Consider the following 18191-nt stretch of genomic DNA (forward strand, 5'->3'; position numbering starts at 1 on the left):
CACAGCCACTTTCACAATTCAGACTGACATGAAACACTGTAACTTCCACTTCAGATCTCCCCCAAAGGTTTTTCTTTCACCACCAAGGAAAGACTCAGACTCCCATTCACACCCTGGCTTTGCTGACAGTGATGATGCCTTTGGTCAGCAGGTTTCTGCTTCAAGACTTCAATTCTCCTGACATTTCACTCATTCCATAAATTAATCAGTGCCCCTGTAAAAATCCTGCCAGGCTTCCAAAGGTCTTAACACACTTTGACTGTGACAAGAGAAAATGTCACCTTTATGATGGTCCTTCTAGGCCACACATTTGGTGTTGATGAAAGCTTTATTAAAGGAAAAGAGCTGATAAACACAAACAGCAGCCAAAACATTTTGAGCAACACACTGGGACACAGTGCCAGGGAATTCAACTCAGCCCAGCTGAATATTGAATCTCTTGGAGCACACACCATGATCAGTGAGCACATCAGTGGTAGAGGCAGGAAAACAAAAGATGAACCAAGGCAGAGCAGCCACTGTGGCAAATGGATAGAGCACAGAGTGTGTCAGCAAACACACAGCCAGCCACTGGTGGCAGGTAATCAGCTCCTCCTGCAAACCAATCAGCTGCTGCAAGATTAATTCCACCCAGCACTGGGAGGGCAGCTGCTGCAGCAGCACCACTGTTTGCTTTAAGCTCTGGTTAAAATATGATGGCATGATGGCTGTAATGAGTTCACACTAACTGGATTTATCAGTCCTACAAGGAGGAAAGGAAAGAAGGAAGGTGCTGGTAGCAGTGAGTCCCACAGGACTGCAGTGGTCACACTCAGGAAGGTGCCCTGGCACGGTGGCACTTTGATCAGCAGACAAAGGTAAAGGGTTTCTTTGGAGAGTGTGAATGAGCCCATTGTCACAGGCCAGTCCAAAAGCCAGCACAGCTGAGGACAGGCACATGAATGAATAGGAAAGGACAAAGAACATGGCACAGTTATCTCATTGCTATTGAGGTGCAGCCAGGTGTGGGCAGGATGCTCCTGTTTGGGCTGTACCAACCTGAGGAATGAACAGGCAGCTTCAGCTTCCACGGCTGCTGCATGTCAGTCCCCAGGGCAGCACAGGACCTGTTTTCTGGGAGGCAGGAGCATCTCAAATCTCAACTCCACACAGACAAGAGAGGAACACCTCCTCTGTGTGTGTGTGCAGACATGTTCACACATGATGTTCATGCAGACACAGGTTTAGGATTTTTAGGCAGCTCTTCCTCCTTTGTCAGCACCAGCCCAGCAGTGTGCCCCTGCCAGCTCCTCAGTCACCTCTGTTTGGATGCTGCCAGAAATGTCCTGCATTAATTAGGCTCTAGATTAGGTCTGCTCTGTTCTGCTGCACTTGCAGCAAGTTACTGGAGGGGTTAAGGTCACAAAGCTTTTTCCAGTTGTCTCCAAAGGATCTCACCTTCTCCTTCCCTCTGATCAGGAGCAGACACCAGCAGAATGTCACATGCTAGACTTTCTCTTATCCTAACCCATAAATTCTCTAATTTTTTATCATCCATTCTGAGGCAAAGCAATTGTATAGATTTTGTTGTTGTTGTTGTTGTTGTTGTTGTTGTTTTTCTCTATGGAAACTTACAATACTTTGAAAAGCCTACTCTTTACTTTTTTAGGTATGAGGAAGGCAAGATAATGAACTTGCTTATTCATTATTTATGTGACTGCAACTCTCTGTAAAGACCAGAAAATGAAAAGAATGTCATCTGCTCCCTCACTGGCATTAGCATAAGCTTTAAAATAAATTGAAAATTTAGTCTGGAAGTAGAACAGACCTTGACCCATCCTAAGCAACCACCTTACGCACTGTACCAGAAACTACCCACTTCTTCCTGCAGGAAACCAAACAACTTCTGTTCTGCCACTTTTCAGGATGACAACACACCCACAGAAATGGACAAGACTGATTTTCTAAACGTCCAAGAACTTTTGCACAGAAACTAATTCCTCAGGAATATACTCCCTTCTTGGGGTCAATAAATCTGACTGAAGATTTACTATTTAGGGGAAAAGACTTACAGTCAGCCCCCAAAATAACAGCTACCAGCCTGGTGGTACAGCATTGATATATTTAGAGAGAAGGTTCAGCAGCAAAGGTCAGGAAGGCAGGACCAATTCCATCTATCATCCCACTCAGACATTTACTCTGGATCACATCACTCCTCTTATATTAAGACTTAAATGATTTCCAAAAATACCTGCAGGAATGATGCAACTAAATTCAACTGTATTTTCCAAAAGCACAAATAGAGACACCTCCAGTTCCAGCTGACTTTCAATGACTGCTGCTTCATCCTGATATGTACCTTTCAAAACTCCTCCAAAGATATTCTGGTTTTTTTAGGTTTCTCACTAAATGGTAGATATTTTAAAAAAAGGTAAAAAGACTGAAAACACTTTATACAACATGACAAAATTCTACATCTCTCTATTCTGCAAGCAGCAGCAATATTCTCCTGAGCATTGAGCCAGTTCCCTTTTCCCCCACAAAAGCTGCACCAGCCAGCTTACCATCAATTCCCAGGGCTCCCTCCTTCTTGTTCTCTGGGCATGGCTCAAACTTGCTGATGATTTCCAGGCAATGTTCTTTAGTCACATTTGTCATCTGGAAAAGCAGCAGAAATGCAGTGTTAACTATTAATCACAGCTCCTCTCCATCTCCAGTCCAACAACCGGGCAGATTATCCATGGTGGGACTGAGGATTTCCAGTTCCCCAGAGGGATTCTCACTCCTGTCAATCAGTGTCAGCTCAGATCAGAAGTGGAGCTCTCTGTGAAAAGTTTCTGTGCTATTGGCAGCTGCCTGATGACAGAGTTCTGCTTTGTAGGTCAGATCTGTTGTTAGGCACCACAGAGCGTCCAAACAGAACGAGCTTTGCCACAAACCAATGGGATTTCTTCTCTTGTAGGATTAGAGGATTAGTTTGCATTATCAAAGGGTTTTTTCACTTTAAAATAAAACAAGGAAATGGCTCATCTTTATGCAGCAGACAGAAAAATCTGTTAGTAGCAGGGAAACAGAGAAACAGGACATAATGTTCTCAGGAAATCTGCTAACTTCAAGGTTGCTCTGCATTCTCAACCAAAAAAGAAAAGAGTACAAAGGGAAATATTTGTCTGTAAATGTTGTCATTTATGACACCAGGGTTATTCATGCTGAGCTGTAACTTTCTTTACATAATGCAGTGTTTTAGTAACTTAATTTTAATACAATTAATACTCCTACTATTAACTGTTGATGTATTCTCTGTTATCCTGATATTATTTAACATTCCTGTCCTGAGTGGTCCAGCAAATCCTTTCTATTAGCTGCTGTACATGAAAACACAGAGTGCAATAAAGTGACATCAATTTGGCAACACAGAATCTTTGCCTGGGGGGAAATGAAACCACCAGCACATCTGCTACAAGATCAATGCCTTTTCTGGGGGTAATTTAAAACCTAATAAATAAAAGTAAAAGAAGAAGACAAAAACCTCTAACTCTGGATTTGAACGTCGATGATACTGGGTTCAAAAGATGAAGCTCTGGAACACCAGGTTTTCCTGGAATGGAGTAAAGATGTTTTCCCTGTCCATGTTGAATGAGAAAGGGTGGCAAAGGAGAGAATTCCCCCAGGCAGGATTTGGCCATGTCAGTAAATAGCTGAGTTGATTTCTGTCCTGTGGTGAGTGTTCATTTTCCCCTCACCATTTGGAGGATCAATTGACCAATGAAATGGAAACACACCCCACTTATCTAAGAAGATAACTGAAGAGAGGTGGATTTTTATTCATTCCTTTCATGGACAATGACTGAAAATCATGGACATCTATGGCTTACAGGCATGAAGCTCCAGAGGACACCATGAGAGGAAAAGGGCAAAGAAAAGTCAAAGGACTTGTTCCTGAAGCACTGGACTTAAATCACTCTGAGAAAATTCCTTAGGTACTAGAACTTGTTCCAAAAACTCTCCTATACATTAATCATCCTCTCAACTGCTGTTTGAAAGATAATCTTCCAGTTTACACACTGAGCTAGTGTGACAAAGTAATTCAGAGTTTCATCATGGGCTGTGCACTAGGTCACAAGCAGAGCCAAGAACACCAGCGTTGCTCCAAGGTACTGAATACTGGGAACAGACAGATGCTGATGGGATTGTTCAAGGGGAACACATGAAAGAAGAAAGCAATTTTAGAGATTATATTTAGGGCCTCACCAAAAGAGCCTACAGGGCTAAAAGGTAGTGAGAGCAAGAAGATTCAAGAAATAGTCCTAGATGAAAATCCAGAGACATCTGTCTCTTTCACATGCACAGCATCCAAGTCCCCACTCCTTTTAAAAGGGAATTCATTCCCAGTGGCAAGCAGGAAGGCCTGCAGCTGGAATCCTGCTCCTGGCCTGGGCCTACCTTCTGCTCAGTCTCCAAGAAGCGTTTCAGGTCATCTGTGTCCAGGTAGTCCTTGTGGTTGCTGTAGGTGAGCATCAGCAGGTACAGATCGCGCCGCGTCGACATCATCTTGTAGAAGGCACAGAACTCCTCAAAGTCCAGCGTGCCCTGGTTGTCATCTGTGTCAGCCTCCTGCAGCACACAGCAAGCAGACAGTCACAACACAACTGCCTGCACCAGTTTTAAATAAACAAACCCCTGCAGGAGAGTGAAGCACTGGAATTAAGTGCAGGTTGAAGCTGCGTGACGTGGCTGCTAGAAGTGACAGATCTATCAGCCTTGTCACAGGAATCCCCTGCACAGCTTTGAACCTCTCCCATGGACACATCCATGCCAAAAATAACTTTGAAGGTTTTAATTGTTCCACAGGGAACCCTGCTGAAGGATTTCTTCTGTCTATGGCAATCAAGTGAAGGCAAGTTCCCCTCCAACAATATGTGTATGTCTGGCAGAATTACCCACTCACATCTTCAGAAGATCATTGGAGCCCAAGTCATCTTGAAATTAATTTTATATCCAGGATTTGGGAGGATATCTGTTAAATCCATGGCCATAAATTAATAAGATCTGGAAGAATACTAATTTTGCAAGTAAAGAAAAAACCATCAGGGATTTCACATAAAGGCTTGCTGGTCCCTGCAGGGACTTTGTGATAACAAAAGCTGCACATCTCCATTGTTGCTCACTAAATTGGGCCAAGGTCAGCAGAACCCAATGTCAAACAAACAGCTCTCAGCAGTGCAAAAATCTGACAGATAGAGAAGTTTGCATGCTGGATATTTTATTAGTACCAGATACTTTACTTTGATAATATTTGTTAGAGAGAACATAATTGGAGGAGGAAACATGACTGGGTTTCTGGTAAAAAAGATTTTGCAAAAGAGCAATCTTGGAACTGTGTGTTTTCATGTTATGTAACACCAGAAGGTACCTGGTGTGTTGCATTTTTCTGTGCATAACAATTTATCTGTGACGTGTTTCTGGAGCTCTTTCCAATTTACCAAATGGACTGTGTAGTATCTCCCAGTAGAGTGGAAACAAACCAGCTGCTGAAGTATTTGCTATCTCTCCTACTGGATTTCGTGTTAAATCCTTGATTTTTCAGGAAAAAAAAAAAATTCTTACCTTAAACATTTGCTTGACTTTCTGTCGGGGTAGGTTCACATTCAGTTTGTGCATGAGCTGGAGCACTTCACTAATACTCAGACTGCCATCCCCGTTTTTATCTGCCTCATCAAATGTCTGCTTCAACCACATTGAACAGGAGTTAAGGAGCAGCATGGAATATTGAAGGATATTACTGAACATCATGGATATATGATTTTTTTTTCACATTAGGAAACCCTGCAAATGAGACTGGGAATGAAAGGTCAAGGTAATATCTAACTCTCCTCATGTTAGTTCAGTAACAGCTTCCAGGCTTGCTGTGCTCAACATGCCACATGTGATCTGTGCCTATTTGACAACACAGAAGAAAAACTTCTGAGTGAATCTCAGTGTTACATGAAATTAAATGGATGGTTTTACACTGGGAGTGAGACTGAAGAATGTGTTTTTCAGTCCACTGCAGTCAGTTATCTCCATCTCCAGAACAATCCTCTTCAGGAACTCTGTCTGGAAACAGGGAGTACAGTGGGAACTGCACTGAAGCTCTGAGCCTCGTGCTTACTTGTAGCAAAAGAAATACTGTAAGGAATCCTGAGCTTCTCCCACTGCTGGGAAAGCTCCCAGGCAGCATAAGAAGGATATTGGTCTCTGGTCCTTTGGCGTTTGGAGAGGCTGTCCTCATCACTGATGCCTGCCATCAGGTACTTCAGCCCTGTGATCCAGGTCCGTGCTTCCTCAGCACTGGAGGACACCAGGTCCAGGGACTCCATGTGGTCCCCGTAGTAGATGCTGAAGCAGCAGTTGGGGTCGAAGCTGCCGTCGGCGTAGCGCTGGAAGATCTCCGACTGCTTCCCCTCACACACCTCCTGGATGGAGTCGATGGAAACTGCAGGGACACAGGTGCAGCTCAGAAATGGCTGTGAGCATGCCCAGAGACATCCCAGAGAGGGAGAGCCCAGACCTCACCCTGCAAGGCCCCACTTCACACAGGGGTTGCTTCTAACCCGTTTACAGCACCCTGCAACTTGCATGGCCAACCACAGCACCTTCAGCTTCATAAACAACCCATCGTAAAATCCTTTACTGCCCTTTAAAGTCAAGTACAACACCATGGAATCCTTTGAACCCTTCAGGCAAAACTCCAGGGCCTTGCCTTGGAAGCAGGTACCATAGAGTTTTCCCCACCTAGGCTGAAAGAGAGGACTCAGCCCCTGGTGCTCGGCAGCACTATTGCCAATCTAATGTAGGTTGCTTCCCCCATTGGCCAGTTGACCCTGCCCACCCCAATTATTCATCCCTCACTGCCCCTACAGGTTGCTGCCCTTTGCAAAACCCCTGTTCTCTCAGGTCATTGGCCATTGACTCCAAACTTAAATCTGTGCACAGCACATGCTTCTGTCTTTTGTCCCCTGATTTCCCTTTATCATGCTGGAGTAAACCTTCACTGGAATTTATCTATCATACAAAAAGCCCTTCTGCCTCTCTTTGCTGAGCTAGCTGTGGTGTGTGCTGTGTGGACTTGACTGCTTTCCCTGAATGCTTACCCAAGATAGTGGATGGTGTTACCTATTCCTCAATAAGCTTTTCCACAGAAGATGCTTATTGGGAAATAGGTAACACCATCCACCATCTAAACCCCACGCTGCTACACAACATCTCTCATTGGGCCAGACCCTTCATTCTCCTTTGTTTACAAGGCCCCAGGAGGGGTCAGAGGGGGAGGTTCTGTGGCTGACACTCACTTTTGGCTTTCTCATTCTTCCGGGAGGGTCTCCAGCGAATGCAGGACCTGTGGTCATCCAAGTAGTAGAAGCGGACCAGCCCCTTGGAGCCACCTCGGAGTTTGATCATCTGGGTGCCCGCCTGCATGGAACTCATACATCTTTCCACTGAGAGGGGAATAAAGAGAGAGCAGTGAGCCAGACCTTGCTCCCTTTGGAATTGCCTTTACAGGATGAAAACACATCAAGCAGCTGCCAAATGAACAGCTCAAGTCAAAGGAGAAGGGTTCCTGAAGTGCCTGGTGTAAGAGGTCAGGTGTTAAGATCAAAAAGTCAGGAAGATTCTTGGTGACTGTGGGTTTACCTCTAAATGTGAAAGTGTTCATTCCCATATTGATTTATAAGAAATGATCCTATGTTGGGACCAGCACAAGGTATGTGCCTTTCTCAAGACCATCTCAAATCTGAGCTCCTACAACATGTAAACCTTGTGCTGGACACAGGGTGAAATTTCACCTGGAAACTGGAATCCTTGCCAGCAAGGTCCCACTGCTTCTATGGATTAAGTCACTGATCCTATAGATTTGCTTAGCAAGAACCTCACAAATTTTTCATCTCCCAAATCCCCCAAACCCCCATTTTCCTAGCAGGAAGCATCTCACCTGTGTTGTACTTTGCCTCTGGGCCTCAGGAGCTGCTCCATTCCTGTGGGTTTGGCAGAATCTCAGACAGTGCAGCCTTAAAAGCCACGAGTGTTGGGAGAAGTTCCCTGCAAGGGCCTGATCCTGCCCTTTCCTGGGGAGCTGCTGCCAAACCAGGGCTCTGGCACTGGAAGCCTCTGGGAGCCAGGTTGGGGCTTTCTGAAATCCAGCTGCTGCAAGGACTAAGCTCAACAACTTCAATCCAACTGTGAGTGGCTGGCTCTGTCCCAGGAATAAATGCAGACTCACATTTTCTGCCAAGTCTCCCATTTATTTCCCCAGATGACAGAGCAGAGCCTGTGACCTGATTTTCCTCTGACTTTCTGCCTGAGCTGTTTAAGTAAAATTAAAACTATTACTGTGTTCAACATTCTTTTTTTTTTTTTTTCAGCCCTAGAGATGAGAAGTGAAAATTACTACTGAGATTCTGGATTGAAGAATGAAAATTAATGCATGCAATACACAGTCTAATTCAGAAATAAATGCAAGGAGAGTCTGAGGTCAGCTTTCTTTTATCAATCTTCTGCCATCAAGATTAAAGATGAAACAGTGTCCAAATGAAAACACTGATTCCACGTGTTCCAAAATGCATCAACACCAACACAACTTTTTGGAGTGATTCAAGTCCACCTCTCAGGCAAAAGCAAAAGCAAGGTAAGTAAAAAGAAATGGGAAAAGGCTTTGATGTCCCTGTGCTTTAGAGCTCATGTTCAGATAAAGTCAATTAATTCACTCTGGAAAAGGTTCAGCAAAATAGATTCATTTGAAAGCAGACCTCTGTGGTACAAGAAAATTTTAATTTGAAGGCACAATTCTGTGGAGTTCATTGTCCATGTTAATAAAATATTCATGGAGAGAAGGTGTGGAATTGAGAGCAAGATAATCCCTTGTGTAACATTTTACTTCTTAAAGCTGGACCCTTGTCTTCAGGCACAGATACCTTTAGAGAAAATCAATATTCAGCAGGTATCACCATAAAGGAAAGAGCTGTGCCAGAAACATCCACTGCAACATCAGATCCACACTCAGCCCAGCCCTCTCCCAGACACTCAATCTTTTCAGTATCTGTTTTCATTATGATTCAGAAGAAGAGAAATACTTCTCAGATTTACTGAAATAATAATTATGGGAAGCTTGAACTTATTTTCATTTCACAAGGCTCATAGGGTTTTTGAAAAAAAAAATTGGTCAAAATAGTTAATAAAAGAATTTCTCTGAACACTAATCACACACACTTCAAAATCACATTAAATTTCCAACTTCCTCTTTGGGAATTACAGCAGTAAATAATCTTATTGGAAGAAATCAGAAGAGTAGAAATGGGAAAAGTATCAAAGATCACACCTGATGCAAAGCAGAACACAATGAAGAAGCACCAAAATAAAACCACACTTTCTGCAGCACACATCTACTTTGCTTTTGCATGAAGCAGGAACATGTTCCCTGCTGTTAAATTTTAATAAGCATCCTTGGATTGCTTTTTCCATGCTGCTGTTTATTTTGTTGCAGGATTTCTCCCCCAAAGCCCCCCTGAGCACCTCACAGCTGCCTGCTGCAGTTCCAGCTCCTCTGGACTGAGCTGGGGTGATCCATGCCCAGCCCCACTATTTCAGTGTTGCCATCTTTTGGGGCTGGTGACACAGGGAAAGGAGGGCACAAGAAATCCCTCCCTTCCTGGGTGAGAGCAGCTTTTGTGGATCCTGGCATTGCAGGGGGAAGGAAAACCCCAAAGGGAATGCAGAGGTGTTTGCTGGGGACACCAGGCAAGGGCCAGGACATGGAGCAGGGACACCTCCACAACTGTCCCTGTATGTGGCACTCACACACACCCCCTCCCTTCTGGGACTGAATGTTTAGAGCACTACAGAGACCGGGAGGAAGAAAAAAAAAAGAAAGAAAAAAGAAATCCTAGTGGTACTTATATCAAACAGAAAATGAAATGGTTTTTTCCCTGAAGTCTTTCACAGCATGTAAGTGAAAAGGGCACACTGCTGAGAAGTAGAACTGCTTCTCCTTGCCATTGTTCACATTCCTTCTTTAAGGATTCATTCCTATACTTCAGATAAAAATCCCCCAGTCTTGCAATGAATCAGGTTTTTAAAGAAATGGCTCTTAACTATCTTCAATTAAGGCTGAATTACAGCTTTTCTGGTTTTCACTTCATTAGTTCCTTTTTTTTCTCAGAATTCAGCTTATGTTCAGCTCTCATCTGATCTAATGAGTTGCCTCAATTTGCATCTGAACAAAAAAAATTGTGGAGAGAAGATGGATCTCTGTATACTGCAGCACAGAGCACTGTCAGAGCAGAGCAGAGCAGGGAATAGAAACGTGGAACACCCAGTTCCACACGGGACTGATGCAGCAAAAAGACTCACAGTGATTTCTCATGCTTCTTAATAACATTCCTATTTACTATACAAAGTGTTAAAGTAACAATAAATAGCAAAACTACACAAACCATAAACCCTACAATTTGTCCTGAAACAAGGAGGGAAAAGACTGATATAATTCCTATTGTTAGCAAGATGTTCTAGTGTCTGCAAATTAATTATTTATGGTTCAGTAGCATTATTGTCTTTAAGGAGTCTCTGAGTTTGATATAAATATGTGAAGGAGTGGGAGTATTTTAGCATGTGGGGATGAAAAGAAGTCAGGAGATTGAGTCATTGAGTATTTTTGTACATGGACCAGCTTTGTCAGAAGATTCCCATCCCCGGGCTCAAGGCAGCCCCAGGTTGTGTCACACACCTTTGCCCCAGGCAGGCTTAGGGACAGAGAGCAGGGAGTATCAAACCCCTCTGCTGAGTTCTGCCCCAAGAACAGATCCTGGAGGGATGAATCCTAATTGTGTGCCTCACAACAACCACCCTCCTAAACAACATCAGGAGAGGAGAGCAGATTCCAGCAGCTTATTTCTGTCTCGAAGATGTTTGTGAGCCCAGAGAAACCCCCCAGTACACGTGCACCAAAAGGGCAAGAAAATATCCCCTTAAAATATCACCAAACCAAAACAGCTTTCCCCCACACACACAGAGGACACCCACACTTGTCACACATTCAGCACTGCCAATCCATTGAAGACAGAATGACTGCCCCATTTTTTTAAAATCTCACTGGAAATGGTTTCACAGCTCTAAGTGTCTCATCAATACATAAACCAAAGAGCTGGCTCCAACTATTCCTGCCAGGAATATCACTTTCTTTCTAGACAGGAGGCAAAAAATCTTTTTAAAGATCAATATAATGATATAAAATATGTAATATATCCAAATACATAATATATCCAGCAGAGTGTGTTGGGAATTCTGTCCAGCTGAACAGTCCAGAAGATATTTTGCCATTCCTGCCTAAGAACTGGCTGCGGTGCTCCTGGCCCAGGTACACCAGGCTCACTCACATCACTCCATTGGATCCAGTTAAAAACCAGATCACATCCAAACCAATTAATCTTCGATTGTTTCATTTTGCATCCCTCCAGCCTAAAGAACAGATCCCTCTCACCTTTTAAACCAACCATCTTATTCCCAGCACAGCTTTGTCCCCCTTGCTGGCTCTCAGTGGCTCAAGCTTCACTGAAGTCCAGGACTTCTACTGTTCTGCTCATTGGCCAAAACAAATCTGGAAGTGTCTTTGGAAAAGAACAAATCTCTATAATTCTCCAGCAATGGCTGGGACAGTGTTTACTGTATACAGAGATGATGGAAGATTGAAACCATCCTTAAAGCACAACACCCCTAATAAATGAGGTGTTAATGGGAGAAGAGATGTTCTTAATCCTGTGGAAGTTAGGGGCTTGATTTGAGGTCGGGCTGTCAGCTCTCCATGCCTCCATCAGCCCCCTGCATCCAGGGAAATGCAGAAGCAGAGGAGGATGGTGTTTCTCCTCTGCAAAAATTCCCAGTACTTGCTGAGCTATCTCTGTGTCCAACTTTCTTGCTAAAAAAAATCTTTGATCGATGAAGCTGACAGACAAAGAGGACAGAAAAGTGTTCCAGGGGAATGGGTGGTTCTGGTCAGGCTGCAGATTTCCTCACTGGCCATGCAGAAGTGGCCCAAGAAGGTTGTTATTAAAGTGCTTTTACTAGAACAGCTGTTTTCTCTGGCCATCTCTAATTAGGTTTCCTGGGTTTATTAGCTATTTAAATGAAAGGCTGCTGTAAGCACCCAAAGGGGATCCTTCTCACAGAGCCAGTGAAGCTTGAGAGTTTTGTGTGTCTGTATTCAGAAAACAGCCTCTAAACAGCCCAGTCACCTGGTGTGGATGAAGGCAGCAGAGATACTTCCAAATGCTCACTTTTAAAACTCTAAACTACAAATAAAATGAGAGAGTTGAGGTGTACAGTACTGGCAGATAGCAAAACTGTCGTGCTGTGGGTAAGGAGAAGGAGACTAAGTCTATGCAACAGAATATTTAAAAGGGTCAACAAGTGTCAAAATGTACAACTTTGCTCTAGCTTGTCCTGAGGAACATAAACCAATCATGAAATTATAAGTGGGGGCTTGCTGAAGACAAAAGAACTGCACTAACATCAGACCAGGGCTGCCTCCTCCTTCCTTTTCTGCTCCCCACGCTGCTGCTACACAAAGGTGCCACTGCCTAAGATTTCAACATGAAAGATTTAAAGGTGTCACCATTTCATTGAATGCAGGGGTTCAGCATCTTACCAAAGTGGCCAATTTTCCATCTCGGAGAGGCGACGATGCTGCCACCAACCCAGAAAAAGTCTTCAGCCAGACGAGCCACTGAGAACTTATTTTGAAGCAAGGGAGATTTTGAGATATCCATATCTGAGCTGGACTGGAAACAAGCACTGATGGCCTTAGGAGGTATCAAAATTTTGTAGTACACATTCTCCATGTAGCAGAATAAAAATGTTATCAGAAAAATAGAAAATAGCCATTGATTTCCAAAATCCACTGGTATTTTTCAGGTATTTTTCAGGTTTTTTCAGAAAAGTTTCTTAGCTAAATTAAGCCTCTTTCACAATCCAGATTCAGAACATTAAAATCCCAATAAAATCCTTTTTATTGTGATGTACCTGTGACTGCTTTGGAGGATTGGGTGGGCTTCAGTTCAAGATTTTAAAGAAGACACATGATGGAGCATGAGGCAATTTGGCATGTGGATGAAACCATTTCTGGACAGCAAGGCCTCCTGATGATATTCTTTTCCTCCTGCTGATTTTCTTTTTCCTTTGGTACTTTCCCAACTGCTTGGCATCATCAAGACATTACAGCAATTTATAGTTGTTGGCTCCTCCACCACTTCCTCCTCCTGACAGCGATTCCCACAAGGAGAAAACCCTTTCCTTTCTTTGGTTACAAACAGATTTGCAGGTCCCACTCTTTCAGGGGCTCTACCTGCTCTTCAAAACCAACCAACACCATCCCCTGCAGTAAATAATGCACAGTTAACAGCACAATCCATTCCCCTCTCTGCCCTCCTGAGCCAACCTTGCCTTTCACTGTGGATCTGCCCAGGTGCATAAGCTCTTCAGTCTCTTTCCAGGGCTGGAAAAAAAAGAATAATCACATTTTCTTCTCATACAGCTCTTCAAAATATCATTGTGATGGTCTTCTTCTCTTCTCTGAAGGTTCTCCTCACTATTTTAATGGGCATTTCTGATAAAAGAAAGAATATTTCTCTCTAGGCAGCAAAAACTAGATACGATGGAAACACAGCAACACATGTTTGCTTCAAATCCTAAATCCATCACAGGCACTAATCCTAAAGCTGTGCTCCTGCCCTATCCTGTCAAGGGATTTAGGTGACATGTTACAACTGAAAAAAAAAAAAAAAATTCAAATAAGTGAAATAAGTGCATTCTTCTGCTGCTTCTCTTCTTCATCTTCTTCTCCTCTTCTTCTTTCTTCTCCTTTTCCCCCAGTATCTTTCCACCTCACACTTTATTTAGGGATGTCTTTACAGGCTGACACAGCCACAGGAGATCTTGCTCAGGGCACAACCAGGCAGCTCCTGTGCCCAGAGCTGCTGTACCAGAACCAGGAGCACTGAGGGGGCTCCAGGACTGACAGATAAAAGCAGGTGAGGATGAATTTTTAAAAAGCACTAAGTCACTACCTCATTCCATTTGAAATGCACCCAATGAAGTCCAAATACAGAAATCTGTCACATAGGTTTTCACAACCACTTAAGCTACATTAAGTTTTAAGTACAATAGACAATCTCTCTTGCCATCTGTGATCTGTACAAGGAGCCTCATATGCTTCTACCCTGATGAGCTAAACACAAATTGCCCATTTAAAAACACATTCATTAAGTGCTTCCCACTCTTCCTTTCACAGTTTGAAAAAAGCTTTGGAGTAGTTAATTCTGGAGATGATTCACTCTCAATTACAAGTTGTTTATTTCACCACCAATGCCCAGAGTTCTTATACTGGGCTTGACTCTGAGTTTAACCACAGATTAATTCCAAACTAGAACCAAACTGGGTCTGCACCACAGGAAGCAGTGATGCTATGTACAATCTTGCCACTATTTATTCAAACATTTCAACCACAGCCTTCCTCCCTCCTAAGGCATCTTTCAAGAGCAATTTAGTGAGATGACTGCAAACTGTCATCAGGGAAAGAGCAACTTCTCCTGTAAAATGCTCAGGAGGATCTATGCATCCCACAGAAAACTCTGCCCTGAAGGGAAGAACAAAGGAAACTTTGTTCTAAAGATCCTAATCCTTTCTTCACATGAAGCCTGGGCCAGGATGAGAGACCTGTGAGTTTCATGGTCTTCTTTATCACCTGCTTCTCTGAATTCCTCAAATAAACCCATAAGCATCTTTGTGTAATGTCCATGCTTTAGAAACACCTTAAATGGTGAGAATGTCACTGCTGTCCCTCACAGGGAAGAAGAGAGAACTTTGAGGCTCTCAATTACAAGGAAACAGAGTTAAGGCAATAAACCAAAAGCATTGCAGCTGTTTAGCTCCTTTTTTCCCCTCTTGCAGTACTAATCAGGTTTCCTTGCAGTTTTCCAGGCTGTGCATGCTACAAAATCAGTGGCTAGCAAAGAATGCTAAAGGTACTCCCTTCAAAATTCAAATATCAGTTCTGCCAGGACATCCTAGACTCTGCATTCACCATTTTTGTGTTATCAACCTAGGGACAAGGGGAAGGGAGGAGAAGAGGGAAATGTAACTCCCACTGCAGCATTGCTCAAGATATTGGTTTCATGGTTCATAATTAGAATTCTGCAAATGCAGGGCTTCAAATATGGATTTGGTTCTATTTGAGTAGAGAGAAATGCCAGTGATTTATAGCACTGGAAAAGAACTATTACAATATTCAAGTTAAAGTTAGATTTTTAATCCTAAGAGCACACAGAGAAGGTTAATTTAAATTATTTCAGTTGATTATCCACACACCCCTTCAGGCCTCTGAAGAAAATCCTCATGGAAACAGAGAAAAATAAAATCTTTTAGAAGGCTCCTCCATTTATTATGCTGGATAACAGTGTGGAAAAGCAGCAGGGAATAACAAAGGGTTAAATTGGACACAATCCCTCTCCCAACTCTTAAGCACACTGAGCTGAGGACTTAGGATCTAAGCCTACTGCAATGGGTTTCTATTCTTGCCTCTCTTGACATCCTCAGAGCAATCTTGCTCACCTGACCCAACGGGGAGATTAAAGACTTCTTTCCCCAGCACTTCAGGAATGTATTATTGTCTGAGTGTAACAAAGGCTCTTCACGCCACGAAATAGATTTTAAAACCAACATTGTCTGAGTCTCCAGGCTGGCCTGTGGCTTAGCTAAAAATGGAACTCAGAACACTTGAACAATGCTGGAATGTCAAAGTCTTGCAGAGGAAGAAAGTCACTTGGAGAGTGCCAGAGGAGCCAGACTCTATCCCACAGAAAGAACATCTTGAGGAAGACACAGGAGCACAACACACATATGGTTTGGAAGATGGAGAAAAGGGAACAGGATGGAGATCCTCCTGAGACAAATGGGTTTATCATTAATGCAATCCTTCAGGAGGGAGGGATTCACTTGACTGCTGAGGGATGGAAAAAGTGTGAACAGTTATGTAATACAAAAGGAAACAGCTGCAGACCTCAAAGTAGAAAAACCAAAAGTAGAAATTTCAATATCCTGACTGCCAAAGACACGAAACATTACAGAGCTGGCAATGTGTTTGACCTGCAAATCCACCAGGATTAGACCTGTGCCTTCCCAGCCCTGCAGTCCCTTTACCTTTGCATGGACACACTACAGACCCAGTTTACCAGATTAACAAACTGACCTCGTCACAGGAGGCTGATTCTGAAACTCTGAGCTGTTCATGGGCAGCTATTAGTGATACACAGAAGAACTTTGATGCAGCTACTCCCATTTCCCACTTCCCACCCAGGGAAATCTTGCTCCTGATGGCTGTAGGATGACAAGACAATTATTAACAACAACACAGCCATAAAATACAAGGAGGAAACAGAAGAAATCAGCGCCTTCTGGCACACCTCTTTCTCACTTTTACCCTCCCTGTTGCACTTTCACCAGTCAAAAAATCCTATAAAAATTGCAGAAACTCCATTTACAGCTACCTCTTAGCTATCCCAGCCCAAGATCTTCACAGGAGGTAGCCAGCCTGTTACCACCTTCTGAAGCACTAAATGCAAAGATGTTTCTGAAATACCAAAAGCAAAAACATCTCATTGAAGTGCACATCACTAAATACAAGTCAGGAATACTCTCAGTTATGGTAAAGGTCCAAAACACCACATCCATGGGCACAAACTCAAGCAGCAGGAGATGACTGGACTTGATGAACCAAAGGTGGATGATGCTCATTCACTTCTTTTAAACATGTGATTTTTGTTTCTTCCCTTTCCCCCAGAAATGCTGCTTCCCAGAGGGCTAAAGCAGCATGAACTGGGCAGCCAGACCAGCCAGTTCAGCTGCAGTTTCTCTTCTCTCTGCTGGAGTCATTTGCCTTTGTGTTCCCAATGCACCCTGCTTTTGCACAGCTGTGTTTGCATGCAACAGCTGCCCACTGTTTTTAGTGTGGGCTCTTCCCAAGAAGAGGGATTTGGGGAGCAGATGCTGATGGAAAAAAGACATTTACTGTTACATTTTCTATTTTTGTCTTTCAGCTATAAACTTCTGTATTAGTTCTATCAAGAATTGACTAAATCGACCACTTTCCAATGGTTTTGGCTCAGAAAGGCCAGAGCACCTGCTCTGGGGCCACAACCTTATCCCAACTGTGCCTAAGCTGCCTTTTCCCTAATTCTAGCCCAGCTCCACCCTCTGCCATGGGCACGGGCAGAGCCTGCCCGACCATCTGGACAGCACCTCTAAGCACAGTAATCCCCCCTCGAGATTAACACTGCACATCTTGCCCAGATCAAGTGGAATTCAGGTTATTCCATGGCCCCTGTGCCTCACCCACCAGGCCTCCAAGTGAAACATTTGTGCACTGGCTCAGAGCATATTCAGCAAGTTATTGAGCTTGTCTGAAATCCACCTGTCTTCAGCATCCATCCACTGGCAATTCCACTGGCAGTGGCTGTAACATCACATTTTCCTGGTGCTCCTTTCCCTGATGGAATTCACAGTGGGCAAACCCTGGGACAGCTGCTTTAGGCAACCACAACCATGAACTCCCCAAAACTGTTTCAAAAGTCCCATTATTAAAATGAACCAGTTGTGAAATCCCTTAAAATACTTCATTCACTTGAAGGAGTGTTTGTGGAATGGAGACCCATTAGCAACAACAGCACTAATTTAATGACAATTACTCTGCCTCCTGCCATGATGTTTAGTTTTCTTGGGCTCATCTGGAAAAAAATGATGCAATTATTTTAATTAAGTGAGAACAGGCTTTGTGATTTGAGCTGCTGAAGTCTTTTCCTTGCAAAGCTGTGACAAACAAATTTTGTCAGTTGTAGAAAAATGTCAGCATAAAATGAAGATTTTAAGACTACAAATGGTGCTCTAAGGTCACCTTGTCTCCAACCACCAACTTGTATAAGAAAATGTCCCTACACACTTAATTGAAGTAAGATCATAAACCCTTTACATTTAAAGGTCTTTCAGTGCTTGACCATCTGTTCAGGGCCATGGGGCATAAAGACAGAGAGGGAGATTAAGGCAGGTTGGGACAAAAGCAATCCATCAATATGATTACTCCTTCTAGGAAAACCCCTCTAAGAACTCTAGAATCCAAGGAAAAATGGGCACAG

General features: G+C 43.3%; 1 protein-coding gene across 5 annotated transcripts in view; it reads right to left on the bottom strand.

Annotated features, from left to right (window-relative positions):
* PLCH2 (phospholipase C eta 2) overlaps positions 1-18191 on the bottom strand; it is a 75950-nt gene that overhangs the window by 23055 nt on the left and 34704 nt on the right. For all 5 annotated transcript variants that reach the window (XM_059866621.1, XM_059866620.1, XM_059866623.1 and 2 more), the window contains 5 exons: positions 7311-7457; positions 6211-6454; positions 5587-5716; positions 4423-4593; positions 2544-2637 (listed from right to left, as the gene is read on the bottom strand). In XM_059866621.1, the coding sequence (XP_059722604.1) occupies positions 2544-2637; positions 4423-4593; positions 5587-5716; positions 6211-6454; positions 7311-7457 (786 nt within the window). The remainder of the gene's footprint in view (positions 1-2543; positions 2638-4422; positions 4594-5586; positions 5717-6210; positions 6455-7310; positions 7458-18191) is intronic.

The sequence above is a fragment of the Haemorhous mexicanus genome, chromosome 23 (assembly GCF_027477595.1).
Source record: "Haemorhous mexicanus isolate bHaeMex1 chromosome 23, bHaeMex1.pri, whole genome shotgun sequence".
NCBI classification, from domain to species: domain Eukaryota; kingdom Metazoa; phylum Chordata; class Aves; order Passeriformes; family Fringillidae; genus Haemorhous; species Haemorhous mexicanus.